This window comes from Bos grunniens, chromosome 29 (assembly GCF_055505025.1).
Source record: "Bos grunniens cultivar Pamir isolate PY7600 chromosome 29, Bosgru_T2T1.0, whole genome shotgun sequence".
Lineage (NCBI taxonomy): Eukaryota > Metazoa > Chordata > Mammalia > Artiodactyla > Bovidae > Bos > Bos grunniens.
In genome coordinates, this window is record NC_141193.1 from 26,109,615 (window position 1) to 26,134,197 (window position 24,583).

At 47.7% G+C, this 24,583-nt stretch overlaps 1 protein-coding gene across 16 annotated transcripts in view; it reads left to right on the top strand.

Annotated features, from left to right (window-relative positions):
• NAV2 (neuron navigator 2) overlaps positions 1-24,583 on the top strand; it is a 423,563-nt gene that overhangs the window by 111,958 nt on the left and 287,022 nt on the right. For 14 of the 16 annotated variants that reach the window (XR_015157994.1, XM_086385216.1, XM_086385183.1 and 11 more), the window contains exon 2: positions 23,712-23,829. Coding sequence is in view for 14 of the 16 variants with exons in the window: in XM_086385216.1 (XP_086241342.1) it covers positions 23,712-23,829 (118 nt within the window). In the remaining 2 variants the exon portion in view is untranslated. Of the gene's footprint in view, positions 1-5,989; positions 6,132-16,789; positions 16,890-23,711; positions 23,830-24,583 lie in introns of those variants that run through there. The other 2 variants (XM_086385191.1, XM_086385196.1) reach the window with 2 other exon arrangements.

Genomic DNA, 24,583 nt, shown 5'->3' on the forward strand with positions numbered 1-24,583 from the left:
TTCTAGGAAATCCACCCTTGCAGGAAGTTTCTTGTAGATAATAAGGGAAGCATAGACTTTATATACATGGCGTACGTGAATAGAGTGTGAGTGTGTATAAATTATGTTTCTGAAATTTTGTGATCCTAAGTTTAACTTTGTGGTTTAGTCGCTAAGTTGTGTCCGACTCTTGCGAACCCCTGGACTGTATGTAGCCTGTTAGGCTCCTCTGTCCATGGGATTCTCCAGGCAAGAATACTGGAGTGGGTTACCATTTCCTTCTCCAGAGGATCTTCCCGATCCAGGGATCAAACCCAGGTCTGCTGTACTGCAGGCAGATTCTTTACCGACTGAGCTATGAGGGAAGAAGCCCCAGGTTTAACTTCAGGCAAGGCATTCTGCCCTTGACATGGCTAAATCCATAGCCTATCCATGGGTGTTTCAAAGTTCAGTTTTCAAACCTGGCAGCATAGTCAGTTGTGGAGCCTTGAATTTTATCTTCTTACATGAACTTTTAAAGTAGATTTTAATTTTCAGAAAAGCTGGGAAGATAGCACAGAGACTTGCCGCATACTCCACACCCAGTTTCTCCTGCTTTTAACAATATATCACTAGAGTTCATTTGCTGCAATTAATGAGCCAATATTAAAACATTATCATTAACTAAAGTCTGCATTTTATTCAGATTTCCTAAGGTTTTTTCTTTGTTTAATTTGATGTCTTTTATTTTTTCTAGACCCCATCCGGAACACCTCATTGCATTTAGTTGCCGTGTCTCCTTAGGCTTTTCTCGGCTGTGACACTTTCTCAAACTTCCCTTGTTTTGGATGACCCTGACAGTTTTGAGGAGTACTGGTGAAATATTTGGTAAAGGGGCCCCCTCCCAACTGAGATCACTCTGATGCTTTTCTCATGATGAGACCCCGACTGTGGGTTTTGGGGAGAAAGACCACAGAGGTCAAGGGCCACCCTCACCACCCTCTGTCAGGGCACCTGCTGTCAACATGACTGACAGGTGTAGAGGTTGACTTTGCTCATCCTTCTGGGTTGGTCTTTGTCAGGTTTTCCAAAAAGGTCCTCTTCCCCACCCTTTCCATATTGTTCTCTGTGTGCAGCCCACGCTTAAAAGGAGTGGCAGTGCATGTTGCACCCCCTTGAGAACAGAATATTGACATAAGTTATTTGTAATTCTCTTTGCATGGGAGATTTTTCTCTTCTCTCCATTCATTTATTTATTTATTCAGTCTTTTATTTCTCAGGCTTCCTTGGTGCCTCAGATGGTAAAGAATCTGCCTGCAATGTGAGAGACCTGAGTTCAATCCCTGGGTCTAGAAGATCCCCTGGAGAAGGGAATGGCTACCCACTCCAGTATTCTTGCCTGGAAAATTCCATGGACACACGCATGTGGACTCCTGGATATTTGTTTATTACTTTGTGTTTTAATCCAATGCTTCCTTACTCTTGTTGGTCAGTTGTTCCAGCATTGGCCATTAGGTGCTTTCATTTAGCTCCTGGGTCCTGGTGACAAACCCCATCCACGTGTTTTTGGTGTAGGGACATATCCTTCCTTTCTGGCACTATAATATACTCCAGGCCTATCTTGAATATTTTCTGTTGCATTCCAAGATAATCAGCCATTTCTCCAAGGAACTGTGGCTCCTTATATTGTAGGTATATGGTATGAAAAACCAGGATATGGACACTGTATGTGCTTGTTGCTATTGGGATATCTTTGGTTTTAGATCCTTTAGAAACAAGGAAATAAATGTGTGCCTACTAATCCATGTGTCTATAGATACTGTATCTAAGTTAAGATAAACATTAGTTTATAACAAGGAGAAGGCAATGGCAACCCACTCCAGTACTCTTGCCTGGAGAATCCCATGGACGGAGGAGCCTGGTAGGCTGCAGTCCATGGGGTCGTGAAGAGTCAGACACGAGTGAGCGACTTCACTTTCACGCATTGGAGAAGGAAATGGCAATCCATTCCTGTGTTCTTGCCTGGAGAATCCCAGGGATGGGGGAGCCTGGTGGGCTGCCATCTATGGGGTCACACAGAGTCGGACACGACTGAAGTGACTTAGCAGCAGCAGCAGCAGCAGCAGCAATTTATAACAATATACTATTGACATATAGGTCAGTATGTAGTTGTATTTTTTTATTTAAATTAATTTATTTATTTTAATTGGGGGGTGATTACTTTATAATATTGTAGTGGTGTTTGGCATACATTGACATGAATCAGCCATGAGTGTACGTATGTTCCCCATCCTGAACCCCCCTCCCACCTCCCTCCCCATCCCATCCCTCTGGGTCATCCCAGTACACTGGCCCTGAGCACCCTGTCTCATGCATCATACCTGGGCTGGCGATCTGTTTCACATATGATAATATACATGTTTCAGTGCTATTCTCTCAGATCATCCCAACCTTGGCCTTCTCCCACAGAGTCCAAAAGACTGTTCTTTACATCTGTGTCTCTTTTGATGTCTTGCATATAGGGTCATTATTACCATCTTTCTAAATTCCATATATATGCGTTAGTATACTGTATTGGTGTTTTTCTTTCTAGCTTACTTCACTCTGTATAATAGGCTCCAGTTTCATCCACCTCATTAGAACTGATTGAAATGCATTCTTCTTAATGGCTGAGTAATATTCCATTGTGTATATGTAGCACAGTTTTCTTATCCATTTATCTGCCAATGGACATCTAAGTTGCTTCCATGTCCTGGCTATTGTAAACAGATGCAGTTGTATTGAAACTCTAAACCGTTATTTAGTTTATAAACTAAAAATAGTTTATAATTTATATAGAGCTTCCAATTCAAATCAATTACCACATGGATCATTTTAGCCTTCCTCCCTTGCTTATCTGAAACCTCCCACTCCAGCAGTGAGAAATCCCTGTGAAACTTATTAAACACCCTTGTGCCTCGGCCCCATGTCCTGAGATTGATTTAGATGCCTACCTGGGATCCAGGCATCTGTATTTTAATAAACTCTAGACAGGTCCGATTTTTCCATCATAGGCTCATGTGCCATGCACTCATCTTTATAGCATTTGCCACAAGTGCCCTCTGAATCTTTTTCTTTATTTTTAGTTGACATCTTTATTTGATTAATGCCTGTCACTCTCTCAAGACAAGAAGTTCCAATGTCTGTTTTGATCGTCATTCTATCCCCAGTAAGTGTGTGTGTGTGTGTGTGTGTGTGTGTATAATACATTATATATGTATAAGTGATGTGTTAAGTCACTTCAGTCATGTCTGACTCTTTCCGACCCTATGGAGTGTAGCCTGACAGATTCCTCTGTCCGTGGGATTCTCCAGGCAAGAGTACTATAGTGGGTCTTTGATAAATATTTGTTGAATGAATGAGTAAAATTACATATAGCATGATTGAGGAGAAAAGTGATTTACTGAACTGTTCCTACATGCCAAATGCCTTTCTAGATGCTTTAGAAATATGGTTCAGTTTGGAGACTTGAACTGGGTCTGACTGAGTGGGAATCGCGCCCTTTCTGTTGAGGAATCCCTACCATAGGAAGTGCCTGGTCTCCTGCTTTGCATGTCACTGGAGCTCCCATTGGCCTGCGTGCAGCTGTGTGGGTGGCCCAGGAGGAGGCCAGAGGGGGCGAAACGGCAGCACCCATTTAGAGCCTCAGTTCTCCATTAGGAAACCGACTCCTATTTGGTTTGGGGAGGGGGTGTTTTTTCCTGCCTTTTCATGTTTACAATGAAGGTGACATTGATTTACAAGTCAGTGGGCTGAAGCAGGGAAGGGAGACTTCCATGGATGGAAAAGATCAATTAAATGATTATCCCAGCTGCCACACACTAATGCCTTTCTTACTGAAATTTAGAATCCAGGAAGCAGAAGGCCGCCGCATTTAGCCTTTTACAGGAAATCTAATTGCCAACTTTGTGATGCCAAGGTTTATTAAATTGGGAAGAGTTGATATTAGCAGCTGGCATTTCAGGCATTACGGAAAGCTTCCCCCTGGCCACCTGGAATTCTAAATGACTTCCTCTATTTCTTTTTAAGTACTTTGGCTGAAGTTTTAGGAATTTAACACTTTTGTGATTCATATCTTTCTGTTATTTGGGGGTGGGCGGGGCGGGGGAGGGCGGTGTTCCAGGGTGCTGGGGCTTAAAACTCAGCAAGAAGTCAAAAATAGTGAATTCCTACTATGTGCTAGGCACTGGGCTGGTGGCTGGGGATTCCAGCCAGGGGCAAACCCACAGATTTCTGTCTTTTTAGAGTTCTCCACCTAGAATGCTCGTCCTCTAGATCCGTGGGTCCCAGACCGCAGTTGCATGAGAATCACCTGGAGAGCTTGTTCAAGTCCAGACCACTGGGGCCCAACCTCAGCGTCTCTGACTCAGGAGGCCTGGACTGGGCGCTGAGAAGCTGCATTTCTGACAGGTTCCCAGGTGATGCTGATACTGCTGGTCTGGGACAACTGCTGCCCTGAGACTTTGCAGGATCGCTGCCGTTTTGCTGTTAGGTCTTGATTTCAATGTCCGTTCCTTAGGGAGGCCATTCTTGAGTTCCCTGCCATAGCGTCACTCCATCTGTCACCATTCAGTCTCTGTTGCATTTTTTCTCTTTTTTTGGCTGTGCCTTGAGGCTTGCTGGATCTTAGTTCTCAGACCAGAGGTTGAACCCATGCCCCTGGCAGTGGAAGCACAAAGTCCTCCCCACTGGACTCTCAGGGAATTCTCATCTCTGTGTTTTCTTTATAGCATTCTTTATAGCATTGTTCTCTGATACTAACTTGCTGATTAGTTTATTGTCGAGTGTCTCTCCCAGTTCTTGTCCTCCGTAGAAAAAAGCCCCATAGAGTATTCTTACTGCTGCCTCCTCCCAACCTAGAGGGGATACTTGCTGCAGAGTATGTGCTCAGTGAGTACTTGAATGAATGAAGTAATCAATACAAGCATAGTGAGTCTTCGGAGAGAGGGGCATAGGACGCCATGGGAGTGTAATAGGTAGCCCTCAAGTGGGGAAAGACATTTCATTGCATCCTACACAGAGCAGTTTCTGCGCATGGCCTTAATATTTGCTTCAGACACCGCACACCAATATTTTGCTGCAAAGTTATAGGCTGTGGGGTCAGCTGGGAGACTGGTAGGCCACTCTAGATTTGCTTAATTTTTCCATAGCCTTTTTATGGTCCTGTCCCCACTGAAAACAGGTGATCTAAAGAGCAAGTCAGGATTGAGTCTAACAGGCAATTTGAGCACAGAAGGTTTGGTGAGCTCCCAGGTCTCAATTGCTGGACTTAACAGGAAGTGAGCCGTGCCTGAAAAACTTCTAGGACCTTCCTCCTGAAGCCTCCGCTTATTGAAATCTGGAATCCAAGGGCCCTGCACATGCCCAGTAGCCTTTTCAAAACCTCTGCAAATTTGAATGAAGGCTCACACTTTTCCTTTGCAGGAGCAAGATCTCTGGGTAGAAACATGCAGATTTCTGTCCATCAGCCTTTTAGAAGAGATAGAAAGGCAGGCATGCTTGTGCCTTCTTTGACAAAAACAATGTCAGGAAGAAGAAAACACACCCGAGGGTACCACGCAACTAATGGTTTAGAGAAAGGTTTTCAAAACCCCTCTGCAAGAGCTGAAGCATCAGGCTTCTTCCCTTGTGCCGCCCGGTTCAAGTGAAGTCTGTTCAACCCTCAGCCTTTGCCAGGCCTGAGTGAGAGGGGAGCGAGTCCCCAGGTTCGTGTGTCTGGGACAGCAAAAGGAACTGTGATCTCTTTCCCTCGAGTGTGTCATGAAAATAGAAACACAGTCTGATTACTTTGGAGGGCAAAGTGCATGCCATGGGGGAACTGGAGGCGGGGAAAATGGCCGCAGGATGGGGCTGAGGGCCAGCGGGCCGCCCAGAGCGTTGGGGTAACACAAGTGGCCACTATTCAGGAGGTGGCCTGTGTAAGAAAATCTGACCACAGCGGGAGCGTGACTTCAGCTAAAATTAACCTTCGAGGCTTCACGTGCCTCCGCAGTGCTTTGAACTAGACACCCTGGGCGGGTGCAGGCCCTGGACTGCAGGGACTGCGGGCTGTGGGTCGAGCCATGCCTATAAGCATCAACTTGTGGGTTCCTGCCCGGGGCCAGAGTCGGGAGTCCTGCGACCATTATAGAGTGGTAAGCCACCTGGAGGGCCACCGGCAGGGGCCCTGGGGGCAGGTGATGAAGTCTGTCTGCATCTGGGCTTGTGTTTGGAGACAGCTCTAGTTTGTTTTTTGTGCCAGCTGGGACCAGGAGCGCTTTCATCTGCAGAAGCCTTCGCTGAGCTAGCTGTCACCTTGCTGTCGCCTTGTACTTCCTGTGTCCTCACAGGATGAGGACCCAGTGGTGTATTTTTAGAGCAGATGGGGAAGAATCTGTCTAGAAGTTGTTGATGTCCTGAAAAAGATACAGTTGCCTAAACCAAAGGCAACAGCCCCGGGGTTGGGGTTGGCGGGGGCGGCGGGGGAAGGTCGAAGATGCTAACAGGTGTGGCAGGCCTAGGCCTGTGTTCTCACTTGTGGGTCTCAGCAGGTGCAAACCGGGAGTGAGACTGACCTGTGTTAAGTGGCTGAAGAGGTATAAGGGAGTACTCAGGGGCTTCCCTGTAGAAAGGATCCGTCTGGGAAGCGATCACTCGTTCTGTGAGAGTGGGAATGGCCCAGACAGGGACACTGCTGACCTCTGCCAGCCCTGGTCGGGCAACCTGGACAGGCTGTTTCAGACCGGATGGCGCTTGCCTTCTGTGACTTTCCACCGATCCTGGGGGCTCCGTTTGGGAGCTTGCCACACAGCGAAAAGGCAAAATGTACTTCTTTTCCTTTCTGCCTCCTTCACCCTTAGAGCATTAACGTGACCTTCAGGCTGATGGCCACCCTGATGCTTGTGGCCGAGGGGTTCTCTGGGTGGATCAGACTGGTCACTTGGCTATGTTTCCTTTAGTCTGCAAACAATGGTGTAGTTTATTGTCTTCTCCCCCAACCCAGCTTTCTAGGCAACATTATGTTATAAGATATAGTAAGGGCTTATTTTCTGGGAGTGTGTTTTCCTTATTTGTCTCGTGATTACTGTGTGTACCTGACCTTGGAATGCCTGATTGTAAAATGTATAAGTCCGCACCATGTTTGCTTAGATCAGCAAGTAGTCTGTACCTTCCTGTACGTGCAAGGGTATGAATGAAGTTGGCATGAACGATGGAGGAAAAATCTCCCTGCATGAAGCTATCTTCTGATGCAACTTGGAGGCCATTTTCCGTATGACCTGTCTATGGAGCCTTCCAGGTATTTTTTAGCTCCTTCCGTGGCCTCCCTCCTCCAGGCGTGTTGGCTTATTAGAGGCCGGGCCCTGCTGGTACATGGACACGATTGTGTCTTTTGCTTTAGAGGTCTAACCACACCCAGGCCAAGCGTCTTTGGGTTATTATTTTTATGGTGACTTTTCAGCTCCAGGACCTAGGCCCACTACCCCAGGGAAGAGATTTCTTTTGAGGTAGGATGTTAAAAATAGACATTTCGGTAGGAGGAAGTTGTGGTATGTGGTTCTGAGCATCAGTGAACACTTCTCACGTGTTGCATGGGGATTTCCATCTGCTGCTGAGTCTGACAGGACAGACATGGAATTCAAATCCCGATTTTCTTAGGAAGAGGATTCCCTCCCCTTCTGTCCTAGAACTTCCTGCCATCCCAGCCAGCCAACGACCTGGCCTGGTGTTTGTTCCTGCCGAGCTACATCCCCATGGTTGGGCTGAGTGAGAACACCTGGGCCGCCGTGCTGGTGCTCAGCTTTAATCGGCTCAGCTCTCCTGTTCCTCATCTGTCAAGTGGGGAGAAGCAATGTGGCAGTCTCCCCTTTTCCCCAGAATTGTGGGGTGGCTCAGGTTAGACTGTCTCTACAGAAGAGCTTTCTAAACTGTAAGCACCGCAGGTGGGAGGCAGTGGCTGAGCTGTAATTAGGACTTTATTCTTCTTCTTGAGACGAATCAATTGGGGCTTTCTTCTAGGACTTTGTAGAATAAATAGTATCTTTGTGCAAATCATTCTTTTGTGCTGTGGGCCAGGTTGGCCCCTTCTTTCCCGGGGGCCAGCTTGGTATCTGGTAGTCTTCCTAGTGACAGCCTATTGTAGAAATACAAAACACAGAAACCCCAAGACTCCCCAGGCCTGAGAGCTCTGACATCTGGGCTGGAGAGGAGCCCAGGGCACAATGACCACTTCCACTGTGGCCAAGTCTCTTGGCCATGGAGTTGCTCAGAAAGGAAGGGGACTCCTACTAAACAGAGACTGAGCAGGGCAGCGTGTCCTGGGGCGGAGCAATGCCAGCCACTGCTGGGAACTGCCTGCCTCCAGAGATTTTTAAAGCCTTTGTCACACAACTTTCCCACAAGTGGCACTGTGCTGTCCTTGCCAGGCCTAGTGCCTCTCTGCCCAATGGGATGCCGCTCTGATAGTTTTTGAGGATGCCAGACCTTCTAAGGTTCACCTGGGAGCCCCTGGACCTTCTTTGATAAGCATTGTCATCCCTCCTTGGGTACTTGTGTGCATGGGCTCAGAGGGGCTGCACATTTTTCTCATCAATTCTTAATATAAGTTCAGGAGACCTGGGTTCGATCCCTGGGTTGGGAAGATCCCCTGGAGGAGGGCATGGCAACCCACTCCAGTCTTCTTGCCTGGAGAATCTTCACGGACAGAGGAGCCTGGCAGACTACATTCCACAGGGTCGCAAAAAGTCGGACATGACTGAGCAACTAAGCGCACACACACAAGCACTTGGTACCACTGTCTCCGTTTTACTGATGAAGAAACTGAGCTTGCCTTTAAGTGACTTTCCTAGATTTGGGTACATTCAGAGGTGCAGCCAGGATTTGCTCTCAGATCTGGCCTCACCCTTGTAACCACGGCACATCATTTTTTCCTGGTCACTAACAAAATTCAAAAAATTCGTGGATGTTGTCTTTCTCCTGTGCCAACCATAAACCTGCTTGGAAGTGAGCAAGGAGCAAGGAGATGTGGTACCCCATTTATTTTCCAGGGCCGCTCAGCTGTTCCCCTGACCCCTTTCTCTAGGTGGAACCAGAGGAGAACCCCATCACCTTCCTTTGTCCTCGCCTCCAATCGCAGCCCCTGATGCAAGAAAGGAGCCTGCCCCAACCTCCATGTATGGGGTCTTTTCTGGACCTGCTTTTCCCTGATGAATCAGTGTGTTTTGGCTCTTGAATCTCAAGAAACCTGACCTGGGGGAAATCCTTCAACTATCATCCTCAGGTTTCCTGGGTAAAGGAGCATCCTTAAATAATTACCAAGAATGCACACAGTTTGTCCTGGGGGTTGTGAATTTTAATGAACAATGTATTGTTTATATAAGCCGCTCACCTGCAGTGATCTGATTGGCCCTGAAAAATCTTTTTAACATTTAAAGAAAACCTCTCTCCCAAACTTGCCAGTGTGATTGCCTTTCCCTGTATCCATATCCTGACAGTAAAGTATTGATGACCCCGTTGGGAATGTAAATGTTGGCTGGGAACAGTGACTCACCAGGCCATCCCTGGCAGAGTTGCATACCTGGGACCTCAGAAGCCTGGTGGAATGGAGTGGAACACTAGTCAGGTGAGTTTTGATCACCAGGGTCAGGCTGAGACAGGGCCAGGACCCAGTGCCTGGGCACCGGGAGCTTTGTGAGCTGAGCCAGTTGGGACACCTTGGTGGGTGGCGGAGTCAGTGTGAGGAGCAGGAAGGGGCGGGGCAGCTTGTGGACCATAAATATTTGGGAGACTAAAGCCAGAATCCAAGAGACTGTTGTGCAGGAGAGGATGAGGCAGCCAAGAGGGCCCGTCAGCCAGCATTCCTGGAGTGAGTGCCTGTCCACGAACACCCTGTTCCGTGCCGCACAGGGATACGGAGAGCTGGCCGTCCACCCACTTGGCTCTGTGGACAAAGCTCTTCACTCTTGAATATGAGTCACCTAATCGTGGCTCTCTCCTGTCCTGTCACCCACTGAGACACAGGACTTGGCACCTCTAGGCCTTCCTAAGGATTCCACTTGCCCTAGAAAGCACTGGTAAGAATATAGATTTTTATTGAAGATTTCAAAGGATAGAGTTTATATCATGTACAACTTTGTCAAATGCCCCCTTGATCTCGTTTCCAGGGCTTCTTCCCTCCTCCCACCCACGCAGCTTCTCTGCTTCCCAGTCTGTCCAGCTGCAAACCTCTTGTCTCTCTCCCCCTGAATTCTTTCTTTCTAATGCTAAGCTTTTTAGCACTCACCTAAATTTGCACACTCATACCCACTATTTTACGTAACAAAAAACCCTCCACCTTCTTGTGGGGTAAAGGGGAGAGGGAAAAATAACGAATATCCCCCCCTACCTGTGTATGCCTACTGGTGGTCAACAGTGGGCTCACAACTGAGAGAGAGCACTCGCTGCTTTCCAAGATCAGTCCTCCTACCGAGGCTGACCTCAGACTACCAAACAGCATCTCTGAATTGAGTTCGCAAGTTGTTGTTCAGTGGCTCAGTCGTGTCCGACTCTTTGCAGCACACCAGGCTCCTGGAGTTTGCTCAAACTCCTGTCCATTGAGTCGGTGATGCCATCCAATCCTGTCATCCTCTGTCGCTGCCTTCTCTTCTTGGTCTCAATATTTCCCAGCAAGAAATGTGCATAATACTATTTCCCTCATACAGATAGCAAGAGTACTGGAGTGGGTTGTAGTAGGGATATAATAGATGTAAATCAGTTTAAACATAAACAGTAGTAAAATGTAGAAAGATGAATGGAAAGTGATGAGTTTTGACTCTGACCACCTTTAAAAATTTAATTGTAAGTTTATATAATTTAATTTTAAAGTATATATAATACTGTTTACGTACAGGCCAGAAAGCCTGAGTGAATCTGTGATGACACAGCGATCTGTGTTAGTCTTGCAGCGGTGATGGAGGGATGGATGGATCACAAAGAGCTGCAAGGAAGTTCTTGGGGTTGGTGGAAATGTCTGTTATCTTGATGGTAGTGGTGGTTTCATGGGTCTGTATAGATCAGAATGCATCAAATTGTACAGTTTAGATATATGCAGGTCATTAGATGTAAACTAAATCTCAGTAAAATTAGAAAAAGAATTTTAAATTAAACAATTTTAGATGAGATATTTTCTTTTTTCAGGATGTTCCATTTTCTAAGTTCAGCTTTATCATACAAAAGAGTACATTTTTATTTGCTTCATGTATATTTTATTGTGATCTCATGGCTGATTTGACTGTATATTTTTAGGTCCATACAGGGCCGTATATTTAAGTTTGGGGATAACATAAAAGCGGTTTAACTTAAATTATCCTAACTTTCTTCAACTATAACTTTAGAGTTAGATCACTGGAGGTTCTTCTGTCACTGAAATTCTGTCGTTGTGATTATGGATGAATTAACTGGTCTCTTGGGATTCAGAATCGCCTCATAAGACAGCACTGTAGCGGGATCAGGAATATCTACTGATGGAGATCAGGAATGTCGCATCATTTCCTATTCATCCTTTCAGAGAATGTTTTGAATAAATTTCAGGCTAATTTGGTAATGCAAAGTTGGACAACCAGAAAACAGTGCGGCCCAAAGGTGAAAACTCAGTCTTTGGTATCTTATTTTTGATGCAACTGTAAATGGGAGTGTTTTCTTAAATTTCTCTTTCTGATAATTCCTTTATCACTAATGGCTGGTTAACAACCAACTCACAGATTTCCTGAAAGTTTAACCAATCAACTCTCCTGAGCTAGTGCAAGGCTGCTGTAGCATATTGTGTGTGGGGGTGTGTGTGTCTTTTTAAATAGCACTTTAATATCCAGAGAAGGCAATGGCATCCCACTCCAGTACTCTTGCCTGGAAAATCCCATGGACAGAGGAGCCTGGTAGGCTGCAGTCCATGGGGTCGCTAGGAGTCGGACACGACTGAGCGACTTCACTTTCCCTTTAATATCCATGGTCAAGTGGGTCCTGCTACTATGTTGCTGGAAGTTCTCCCAGGGAAGTGTCACTTACCAGTGCCCATTCGATACCTTGTGCTAAGACTGGTCTGAAAGATACATGAATCATCATCTTGACTTAAGGGGCTTTATGTTATAGGCAGTGAAAGGGAACAAATTCATTCATCCATCCCCTGTATTCATCTGCCTGTCCATCTGAACATTCACCAATCTACCCCTCTCTTTCTCTTCCATCCATCCACCCATTGACCCTGCAGTAAATCAGTAAGTACTTGTTTATTGAGCTCCTGTAGTGAGTCAGGCATTGTGCTAGAGTTTCAGAGGTGTGGAAAACTTGTTCTCTACCTTGGAGAAGACCCTGTTGGACATGTCAATGGTTATAGTAGCCATGATGAAGACATGTGCAGAGTGCTTTTGGAGCCAGAGAAGAGGGAACAAAGAATTTCCTGATGGGAGTGAGACAGTGAGTTGGGAATGGCTTTACAGGGATTGACACCTGACTGGGCTTGTAAGACACCAAATAAGCATTTGCCAGGTGGTGGGGAAGAGATGGCTCTGCTGGAGAGAGAATGGTGTGGGCAGAGGCACAGGGCTGGGAGCTGGTACACAGGTATATCCAATTGTAGGTGTATTAGGAGTTCAGAGGAGGGAGAGAAGCCTGGCAGTCAGGGCTGGTTTCCAGAAAAGAGAATCCTGCTAAACGGAGGGGTGTGGAAGGACACACCAGACCAGAAAACCCACAGGTGGGGACCGAAGGTTAACATGGCAGAGACCCCATGTGTGAGTGGCGTACCAGAGGGATCTGTGGGTGGGGGGCATGGAGACAAGGCAGGAGAGGAAGCTCACATTTAAATGTTCTACCTATATGCCAGGCACTGTGCAAGCCCTTTGCAAACATTTTCATTTAGTCCTCACAATAGTCCTTGTAGTAGATAATTATCCCATATTACAGATGTGGAAACTGAGGCTCAGAAAGTGGTTTGCTCAAGTCACAAAGCGTTGGCATACTGTGCAAATATGTGCGGTCCCTTAGATCTAACATTTCACTTTATGCACTCAGCAGTCCTGTGAAGAGGAAACTGAGACTCAGAGAGGTTAAGCAACCTGCCAGAAGTTACCTAGGACTCCAAGGTAACTGGGCCCAGTGGAGCCAAAATCCTGGGGAGCCTGTGCTTAGGGAGCTAAACTGAGGCATTCTGGCAGGACAGAGGGTGACAAGAAACAATGGTCGGCATCCCCTTACCTGCAGCCTGCAGGTAAGGGGAACTGTGCGGGCTTGGAGGACCAGAAGGAGGCTGAAGTTTAGAAGGTTGTTTCATGACCAGACTGGAGGGAGGTCTATATTGTTACCCAGGTTGTCACCAGCCCCTCAGGTGTGGCCACCCTGCCAGCCAGCTCTCAAAAGCTCTTGAGTTTGGGAACCTTCACACGCCAAGAGTGTGCTCAGCAGCTCCCCCTACCGGCAGCCCCGTCTCCTCCTCCCCTCCTTGCCCTCCTGGAGGGGCCTGGTTCCCATCACAGCCAAAGGGGAAGCACTTGGAGAGAAAGTATCTCTAATCAGTCAGTAACTAATGAACACAGGAAGGGAGAGAAAATACTCGAAAAATTTCAAGTGGGCTCTGATATTTGACTTTCTTGGAGATGCTAGACATCCTGGTCAAAAGCTACTCAGATCTTCTAAGGTTGGAGTGGGTGAGAGGGGGGTTTATTTTGAAGCCTCTGGTGGTAGGTCTTCATCCTTATGTGGCCTTGTTTGACTTTCCAGGGAGGCCCTCGGGAGATCTGGGTGCACATTTGAGGTGAGAGCTGGTAGCCGTAGGACCAGGTGGCCTGGGTCAAATGGAGCGTCGCCTTTTATTAGCTGTGTGACCCTGTGTACGTTTCTTAACCTTTTAGAGCCTCAGTTTTCCAGCCTGTAAAATGGGGATGATTCATTTAGTCCACAGGTATTTGGTGAGTCCCTACTGTGTGCCAGGCACCATATTGGATGTTTTGGAAAAATTCAGTGAGCAAAATAAGAATTTCTGTTCTCCTGCAGCTGTCACTCTGGTGTGGGAAGACGTTGTAGATGACAGGTACGCAACGCCTGGCACTCAGCAGGTTCTCAACAGCAGCCCAGCTCCCCTTGTGCACAGGTGGTGGCCATCAGCTGGGAAATGAACAGGAAAGGACTGTGTGTCCTGTCGAGAGTGGTGCAGAGCAGCATTCATCCCAGGAGCACAGGGCACAAGCACGCCAGGGGCATCCCAGGCATCAAAGGTGACTCAGCCTAAGGTGTGGGGTGAGCAGGCACCTGTGTGCTCCTCCCCGAGATCTCGCCAGTGCCTCCCAACAAGTTCGCCAGCCTGGTGTATTTTTCTAGAGGCACAGTTGCAAAACCTCCGGAGTTGCTGTACACACCCACCTGTGACTGGTTGGTGTTCCCGCAAGACAATGCCACCATTGTGTGGCTGTGGGCCCTTCCCCCGCAGCCCTGGCTCACTTCAGGCTGGAGAAACTGGGCGAGTTTACTCCTGAACATTTCCCATCTGGATACAGCCCAGCGGTGGGAACCCCTGTTGTATTGGCCTTTTTATTTTTGTGATAGTGACACTGCTATGATGTTGGCTTTGTGCTTTGGTGACATGGGAAAGTGTCAGCCCCCCTCTTGGGTCCATTAGGCGTGAGTGACAAGTGGCCAGCTCTGTTCCCAGGGGCAGGAGCCAGGGACACTGAGGTGGCTGCTGTGCAATGAGCCTTGCGCTCTCTGCCTGCTTTTCCCACGCAGCTGTGACGCTCTCCCGTCTGTGGCCGGCGGTTCCTACGTGGGTCTCTGAGGAGCTGTGTGGCCTCTTTAGGAGCCAGAGTCTCTGCTTTCAAAGGCTGCATTCTTGTGTGTGAAATTGGGAAAGTCATTTCCCCTCTCAGCCTCTGTTTTCTCATCTGTAAAATGGGAGAAATGATACCTGCCTCGCAATGAGTTGGGAACTAAAGGAGTCGATTGTTGGGCAAGTGCTCACAGTGCATGGCATCGTCCTCATGGTAATACTAACTGGCACCACCATGCTGTGTGCCCTTGCTATGCGCTGGGCATTATTAGATGTCCTCTTTGCAGTCTTATAAGAACCTGAATAGCGAGTTGATCCATTTTACAGATGAGAAAATGAAGGCCCAGATGTATAGTTTAAGGAACTTGCCCGTGATAACTTGCAGGAAGTGGTTGAGGCATGTCTGAAACATAAGCAGTCTGACTCTAAAAGGCGCTCTTCTTTTATCAGCTCACTGTAGAATTTGGCTGATGGTAGTTAGCATCTTGTACAAGAGCGAGATCTAGCATAGGCAGCTGCTCTGGCAGAGTTTGCTCAATGCACTGTGGCACGCTTGTGGCTCTGAGCACCTTATGTTGACTTGACATCATTCAGGGGTAAAGCAGAAAGAAAGGTGTTGTGGAGGTGGGGGAGGGGAGGGGTGGAAATTCAAATTAGTGGCAAGCTCTGCCCTCCTCTACTTACCTGCTCTGTGTTGACATGTGTGTATCCCTTTGGAACAAGAGTATACCTGTGGACTGGTGTCAGGGTGCATCTGGTTATGCAGGCAAGTAGGTTAGAGATCTCTTTAAGAAAATTGAAGCTATCAAGGGAACATCTCAGGCAAGGATGGGCACGATAAAAGACAGAAACAGTAAGGACCTAAGAGAAGCAAAAAGATGAAGAAGCGGTAGCAAGAATACACAGAAGAACTATACAAGAAAGGTCATCAAGAGCCAGATAACTCAAGAGCCAGACAGACATCCTGGAGTGAGAAGTCAAGTGAGCCTTAGGGAGCATGCATCACGACGAACAAAGCTAGTGGAGGTGACAGAATTCCAGAAGAGCTATTGAAAATCCTTAAAAAAATGGTGCTGTTCAAGTGTTGCACTCAGTATGTCAGCAAATTTGGAAAACTCAGCAGTGGCCAGAGGTTACTGCTGTTAGAAGCAGAGAGAACCAGCAGTGGGCGCCTTTGTCAGCCTGCTTCTGTCTTCTGGGTCCAGACAGGGATACATACTCCTTGGTATAAACAAGTTCCTGTGAATCCGGTTCCAAAATGTATATTGAGCTTGGGGACTGGCAGTACCATTCGGCACATGCTCAGGTTGGAGATACAGACCCTGGTCACATCTTGGTGCTCTGGGAGCCCAGCTTACTAGCAGTCTCACTGTCTAGAAACCAGCTAAGAGCCAAGAGGCCTCCCCTTCTGACCCTCAGAGCATCAGAGGGGTACCACGAAAGCCTGCACACTTAGATGTATTCTCCTCAGTGGAAAAGTCCCATTAAGGCCCTGGCTTGAATGGTACTTCTTTTCCTCTACACCCAATTTTAAAGGACTCTGGGGTCTTAAAGACAGTCCAGTAACTCTGCAGCCTTAAGGGCATCCTGGAATGCATCAAAATGCTATTCATAGTGATATCCATGGGTCCTCAAGGAAAACATGGAATTGGGTTAATTTAAAAAGCACGATTCATGATAATCTTAGGAAAGAGTCCCAGTGACATAGTTAAAAACGGTGGCTTTCAAAAGAGGAAGCTCTCAGCAATTTAGAATGACATATTCCCCTGAAACGTACATTAATTTGAATATGAATGCATGCGTGCGTGCATGCTAAGTTGCTTCAGTCGTGTCCGACTCTTTGCAACCCCATGGACCGTAGCCCATCAGGCTCCTCTCTCCATGGGATTCCCCAGTCAAGAATATTGGAGTGGGTAGCCATTCCCTTCTCCATTTGAAGATGAGTAACCACTATTTATTCAGTGTTGGGCTCCAGACGCTGTGTTAACCACTGACATACATGCTCTCTTGTGTCTATAAGGCATACCTGCATATCACCACCATGTAAGTGAGGGCCCCCCTGACTCACCATGGGCCACCGGACTGGATGGCAAAGATATGGATGGAAGAGTCATTGCCCTCCAGGGTGAGTATGTAGTAAGAATCAAAGTCACCAAGCAAAACCGGATTCTTCCTTTGAGAAAACAGCAGCCCCAGTGTTTGGGCTCAGCCTCTGCTGTCCTCTGTGGCCTTGAGCAAAAGATTGGCTTCTCTGGGCTCCCTGTCTTTTTCCAGTGTATAGGGCTGGGGCATCATTCGCCCGTTTGAATGTTTATTTCAAGGCAGTGATTTTAATCAAGGCAGGGTCTACCTTAAGAGAGGATATCTTAGACTGTGATGGGGAGAGCGGGAACATGGGAAAAAGCCACCAGCTAATAACTTCAGGCCCCTCACTTCACCCCAGGCGGTTGGAATGATCTGTGGACATGTGACCACACCTGTGGGGTAGGACCAGGCTTCTTGCTAGCTGCTAGGGATGCAGAAGTGACTGTGGTAACTAGCTTTGCCCTTAGTAACAAATGGTGTATTTTGATTTTCTTAAAACTGTGACTGATTGAATAATCACTCTTTGTGTATTCAGGTGCTGGGTGGACACTGTACGATTGTTGCCATGTCATTTTTGTACTTTGGGACAATCAAAACTAAGCCATTTTAACCACACACTGCACAGTCATGGAAGCAATATGATGTTGAAGTCTACAGTGAGACCTTGAATGGAGTCCAGACAATAGGTTCTCTTTACAACTGATTGGCTGGAAACCACCTCAGATGCTATTAATAAACGACTAGTGTATCTTGAATCTCCACACTGGCATTTCCTGCTGAGAGATTCATTTGCACCCTTTTCCTCCTGTAACTGCTGTGCTAATTCTATCTTCTGCCTTTTGGATCCATCAGGCAGCCCAACATGTTGGTCTGGACTTAAGAGTTGTTACGGTAACGACTTTAAGTGCAGTTATTGTATAGAATTTGGGGAGGTTTCTTCCTTCCAGTGCTAGCCATCCCCCCTTCACTGGAGAGCTAATTGCAGTAGAAACTTGGCACCTTCCCCATTGGTTTAACAACAGTGCAATTTTTTTATCAGTTTTCTTGTTACAACTAATAATCAGGTTCTTTACCTCACTTGATCTGTCAAGACTTTCCCTCTTTGATTTCAGCCTGTTTGATATGAAATGAGGTGGAGCTGTAAGCAAACAAACGACACGCTGCTTGAAATCCTGTCAAGGCTCATAAAGTGAATCAAAACGAATTCGCTCTCAGCTGTCATTGTCTTCCTTCCCCTTTTTTCTTTTTGAGCTTTGACAGAACTCCTTTCCCTCACCAAGTGCTTCTGGAGCACTGACGAAGTCTCCCACCAGAGCCTGTGGGGAGAGTGGTGAACTCAGTGAGATGAGTCAGAGTGGGAAAGACTCCTGCGGATACTAGTGGGAGACAATTCTAGAGCCTGTTCCTCTAGAATTTTTACTCTGGAATGATGTGATAATTTGGAGTTGGATGTGGTGATGATGGTTTTACTCTTTCCCAAAACTGTGTGGTTCTTTGCCTTGCGCATTTCTACTGAAAGGTCACCCATCAAGGATCGGTGGGCTCCAGGGAGCCCACCTAGAGCAGCAGCAGTTCTAAGTCTCTAGAACCCTGGGGAAGGAGAGGTTCTGGAGAAGTTGATTCTGGATGGCTGAGGCTCAGACAGGATGCCCTGCGTGCTATCGCCCTTGCTTAAGATCTTTCAAACACACTCTGTTCCATTTTCTGTTGAGTTTCTGAACCTGATGAAGTCCTTAATGACTAAGGATGTGGTGAGCTTATTTTTCAAAGGTACTTCTAGGAAGAATGGTAGTTATTGCATGGGCTACTGAAACAGTAATTGAGGGGGAGGGCCCTGAGCTGTGTCAGTGCTTAGCATGACCCATAAAAACTGTATTTCTTAAAATGAATCTAGGCATTTTCCTGTGACTCATTTCTTCAGAAAGTTGAGAGCTAGGGAGAGGAAACTCCAGATAAATTAATGATTCTTGTTTGGGTCCTGATTAGTGAGCTTGCACTATGGAGTGATTTATTTTCTCTATTCCTTCCTCTTTTCAATCAGTAAAGAGACTTGAGATCCTGGTTTGAGTATTTGCTGAGAGCTCATGTTAAGTCACCAGTGTAATCAGTTTCTCAAGGATCTGCCTTTTTGCTCTCTGCTCAGCTCAACTCCACAACCACTTACCAAGCCCCTCCTGTGCCCCCTTCTTGAGAGGCATGTCTGGGCCCAGTGATGGGCAGGACACCATCTTTGCCCCCAATCTGCGAGTGGGGGTGAGGTGATGGTGCCAGCGTACAGGTTCCCTGCTTTGTATGCAGCTTGGGATGCAATTGGGTAATCAATAGTGAACTTCATGGAGGACCAGCATAGGAATGGAGTTCTGCTGCGTGGTCCCGGTGGAGGCCCTCAGATGGGTGGGGTGGCAGGAGTTCAGAGGTGGGGGAAGTGTGAGGTCCAGTTTTCCTGGGGTAATAATAATTGTAATTATTCCTGAGCACTTGCTCAATGTAGGCACATTACACCATTCAGTCCCTATGACACAGACTGGCTACTTCTTTCTGTAAAGAACCGGACAGTAAATATTTGAGGATTTGTGGGCCAGAAGTCTGTATCACAATTATTCAGCTGTGCCATTGTGGTGTGTAAGCAGCTACAGATGGCAGATGGATGTGGCTGGGTTCCCACAGAGTTTTGTTTACAGAAGCAGGTGGCCCATTGGGTTTGGCCTGTGTACAGTTGGCCAGTCCCTGCCTTATTGTGTATTTGGTATGATCCCCATTTTATGGAGGATAAAACTGAGGTACAGAGAGGTGGACAGAAATTCACTTGCCAAGGGCCAGCTTGGCTTGGTCAGTGCCCAAGCCCACGCTCTTAACTTTCACACACACCACCTGCCCTGCAAGGTTGGACACCGGCTGGGGAAGAGTGGGTGGATGCGAAGACTGCCTTGAGCCAGTGTGAAAAGTCTACCTTTAGCTCAGTGGGGAGCCGTTGATGATTTTTGGAGCAGGTGACAGGATTAGAGGTGTGCTGTTGGAACATGCAGTGGTGTGTAGGTGGATTCACCACCTACAGGAGTTCACCTACAGGAGAAGAAGAGCTCTTGTTTTAAACAGCTTTGAGTAGAGACGGTCACTTCTCTAGCAGAGCCATTGCTGGCCACTGTAGAATTAAGTTCTCCCTGGTATACCAGATACCTGCGTGGCCTCCCCAGGACTCCACACTGTGTGTGTTTAGGTACCCTTGGACTTGCTGAGAGAAGCTTGCTTAACCTTGGTTTCCTGCTGATCTGTGCACACACATGGAGGGCTGGCTTTAGAGAGAGTATGTCTGTTTTAAAATACCCTTAATCACCTAAGAAGGGAATAAGCAGAGGTACCTGAGTTGCTTCCCACTCAGCGGGGTTCTTGCCTATGGCCTGTTCTCACCTCAGCTGGCGGTTGTGGGGCAGATGGCTTTAAGCTTTGGGATATTCTCTTGGTCTCTGGCAGCCCACTCCAGTATTCTTGCCTGGAGAATTCCAGGGACAGAGGAGCCTGGTGGGCTGCCGTCTGTTGGGTCGCAGAGTCGGACACAACTGAAGCGACTTACCAGCAGCAGCTTGGTCCCTCAGACCCTCAACTGGTAGGATCCCTCCAGGGCCTGAGACATCCCTGGGGGTATATCTCCTACTTAAGGATGGATGCCTCACTGTCCATACCAGCCTGGCCGGTTTCTGGCCTGCTTGTCTTTTCCATCTACCCTGGTTTGTGATTGCAGACAGAGTGCTCCAGACTCTTGAAATTGTACCTTGTGACGAAAGAGAAGGGGAGTGAGTCCTTGACTCATTTGTGTCCTGGAGGTTCAGGGTAGAGGCTGTGGCTGGTTTTGTTCTGGCCCATTTTATAATGCTGGGAGTCACCTTTCTCGTTATTCCTTTTATTTACTGGACACTTAGCATGTCTCTGGAGAAGGCAATGGCACCCCACTCCAGTACTCTTGCCTAGAAAACCCCATGGACGGAGGAGCCTGGTAGGCTGCAGTCCATGGGGTTGCGAAGAGTTGGACACGACTGAGCAACTTCACTTTCACTTTTCACTTTCATGCATTGGAGAAGGAAATGGCAACCCACTCCAGTGTTCTTGCCTGGAGAATCCCAGGGACAGGGGAGCCTGGTGGGCTGCCGTCTATGGGTCACACGGTGTCAGACACGACTGAAGTGACTTAGCAGCAGCAGCAGCAGCAGCATGTCTCGGATTCTGTGTTCTTTATGTATATGGACTTGTTTCACCCTCATAATCACCTGATGATGTGTAGGTGTTATTATTTCCCTCGTGAGCACACCCAGGCCAAAGGTCACAGATGTACTAGGCAGCCTGGCAGCTAATGTTTAAAGCTGTCTGCTCATGCCTCCTCATGACCACCCACTGCCTCTGCTTCCCGAGCCCCACGTGGGTGAGGACAGGGGCTTCCAGGTGGCACTTCATTGAATTCTAAACAACTACCTTCTGAAGTAGGCCTGGCTGTACCCATTTTACAGCTGGATAAACTGAGGCCCAGGAAAGTCAAGTGACTTGGCTAAGAAAAGTCACGTGACAGCAAGGAATCGATTTGGAGCTTTTATCTACATGTAAACAGTTCTTTCAGCGTGAACATAACTGAATAGAGGAATGAGTCTTGTCAGTAGGAGGGTGTCATGGAGGGGCTGAGTGATTTGAATAATTTATACTCATATTCAGAGAAGCAGTGTTGAGCGCATCTAAAGGATTCTAGAGCCAGTCAGCTTGGGTTCAAATCCTGGGCTCTGCCCCTGCCCGGTGACCTTGGATGAGTTCCTTTACCTCCCTGCACTTCAGGTTTCTCTTCTGAAGCATAGACGCAGTAGTGGCATCTACCACACAGAATGAGGATGCAGTGAGTTAATATGTGTTAAGTATTTGTACCAGTGTGGGGCATGTATTAGGCTCCATGTTAGTTGTTACTCAGCTCCTACTCTGTGTAAGCCACTATTTTTAAAAAATATGTTGTATCAGTCCTCATAAGAACTGACAAGTACACAGTATCGATCCCATATTGCAGATAGGAAAACCTCGGCTCAGAGAGTTAAAGTGCTCAGCTAAGGTCAGACACCCATTCCTCCACACCTGCCCATCGGGAAGTTCTAACGTGCCTCTTGCTATTGTAGGTCCTTGGGCTACATCATTGAACAAAACAACCCCAAACCCCAACCCTGGGAAGCCTCTAGAGTTGGGACTTGAACCCTGGTCTTTCTCTTTCCTTTTGAATGTTTTTCCCCTTCCCTCTCTCCCTCTTAACAATTTCATCCAGGGATCATTGACCTTTCAGACTGGCCATTGTAGTGATCAAGATGGCACTCCACTTCCTTAGATATTTCTCAGTGCTTGTGAAATTGAAAAATGATCTTGCTGTATTAAATTTTTGATCTGACAACTTGGGAGTCTTGAGGGAAGAAAGTAATGGACAGGAGTTTTCTGTTCTCAGCACTTGATGAAGTAGAAAGGGCACGTCCACCTTGTCCACCCTTGAGAAGAGGCCTTCACTGTCCCAGTTGGAGTAGTCAGAGGCGCCCCTCCCTGGAAGGGTCCTGCTTTGCAAGTCCAGGCACTGGCCCTTGAACCCACATTTTGGGAGTTTTGAAGGGCAGCACCCCATTGTATGAGACTCCTCTGATGAGCAGAGTGTTGGGAAGAGCAGGATGGAGGGGGCAGGGCTGGGGCAGGGGTAGGGCTTCCAGTGCTCTGTGAGTCCCTCGAGATCTCAGAGCAGGCCGGCTGATGGAGGTGCAATGATGGGCTGCATCATTGCAGTGGAAACCTCAAATGGGTTAGTGCATGAACTGCAGCCGCTGACATGGCCCAGCTGAGAGAGGGGACACTTCTCTTAATGAGCAGCCATATGTTCATTTCCCTCCTGGGGGAAAAGAAGAAAAGGTTCTGATAAACACCTTGATGTTCCCCCAACAAATTCACAAGTCCTCATAGGAAACTTAGCACGCAGACCTGATGAGGAGCTTTTCAGTTTTGTTTTCAGCTTGTGTCACCGTGGGAGAAAGTTTTCAGGCGAGAGTCCTCCTGGTTTGTCGGCCTGTTGGAAGAAAACATTCTTTGTGCCCGTGGCTCTGTGACTGGGAGGGGCGGGTCTGTGTGTCCCGCAGAAGGGTCTGCTTTCCTGATCCCGTGACCGCCCAGCCTCTGCCTTGCGGGTTGTGCTCACCAATGCTGTGTTTAAGTGTGTTGGAATTTGCTGGGGGATTTTTGTTGTTGTTGCCGTTCACAGAATCCCAACAGTGAACACGATGCCGGGCTTTTAAATTAAGCTGATTAGATCTGAGATGATTGTGAGGCCATTAATAACTCCACTCACACAAGAGTAATTGAAGGGTGCTGTGTTTTGGTACTTGGCTCCCTTACAAGGGACCCAGGCTCCTGAGAACTCCTTTCCCTGAAATGGCCCATGAAAAGATTGCCCGTTGGGTGGTAACCTCCCCATACGTTTTCTCAATAAAGAGAAAAAGATGCGAAGGGGCCGGGTCGGGCGGTGGGGTGGGGGAGACCGCGCCTGCATTTAGAGCCTCAGCCTCTCAGAGCCGTCTGGTGCCGACTGTTTAGTTCCGTGTCCCCTGTCCCATTCAGACCTCTGCGTGTTTTGAGGCTTTCTTTAGCTTTCTCCTGAGCCTTTGACGGCAGATCTCTCAATAGGTGAAAGCCCGGCTCTGGCCAGCTGAATGCCCCACGGGCACAATGCACTGCATGTTAATGGCGAGGGCTGGCCCCAGACAGCTCGCTGGCGGGACAGTGGCTCCTGTGCTGGCCCTGCAGCTGCTGGGAACGCTGAGATGGGATCTGACGGGGTTCCTAAAGTTGCCTGTGTGCTTTCTTGCAGATCTACACGGACTGGGCCAATCACTATCTAGCCAAATCAGGCCACAAGCGTCTCATTAAGGATCTCCAGCAAGATGTGACGGATGGTGTCCTTCTAGCCCAGATTATCCAGGTTGTAGGTAAGAGCAGATTTGACCTCGGGGGGTGGGGTTGAGGGGGGTGGGTGAATGAGTCACCATGGAGACCAGTCCAACAGGGGTCGAGTCTGGCAAGTGGGGATGGAACCCTGACATCATCTGAAAAGGCAGTGTTTGTGTCCCGCGTGTTGACGGTTTATTTGACTCTGTTTTGTGCCGGAGGAGGCTGGGCACCAGCTCGTTTTGCCTGATAAGATCACCTACAGAGCAATCTCATCTTGATTTCTCCAGGAAGAGACTGGCCATGGCTGGGGGGAAAGGCTTGTGGTTTATAGAGGGGCTGTCTGTCCCCCTTCTTCCCTCCTATCATCTTTCTGGCTCTCTTATTGCCCCCTCGATGATGTGCTTTTTTGTGGATTATTCTGGAAATATTTCCAAAAAAAGAAAAGGCAACATGAGGCTGCTTCTTCCTTGTGAACTTTAATTGGGTCTCAGAAATCAAAGGCTCAGTCTCTGCAGAGGGCTGGTTCTGGTTTTAATACTGGGGGAAGGGAACTGGAGCAGCGGGATTTTTAATGCCTTGGCCGTGTGCTGCAGGAGAAGAAGAGTTATTCTGGGCAGGCACGTGGGTGGAGGCTGTGCACAGCTTTGCCTTGGTTCTTCGGGGAAGCACCCCAGTGGTCCTGCCTGAGAACTCAGAGCAGACCGTGGAGGCGGGAGGTCAATTAGATGGCATTAGGCTGATTGTTGTCGCTGGCAGCCTCGGCAGCCAACTCATGCCAAGGGAGAAGAAAGA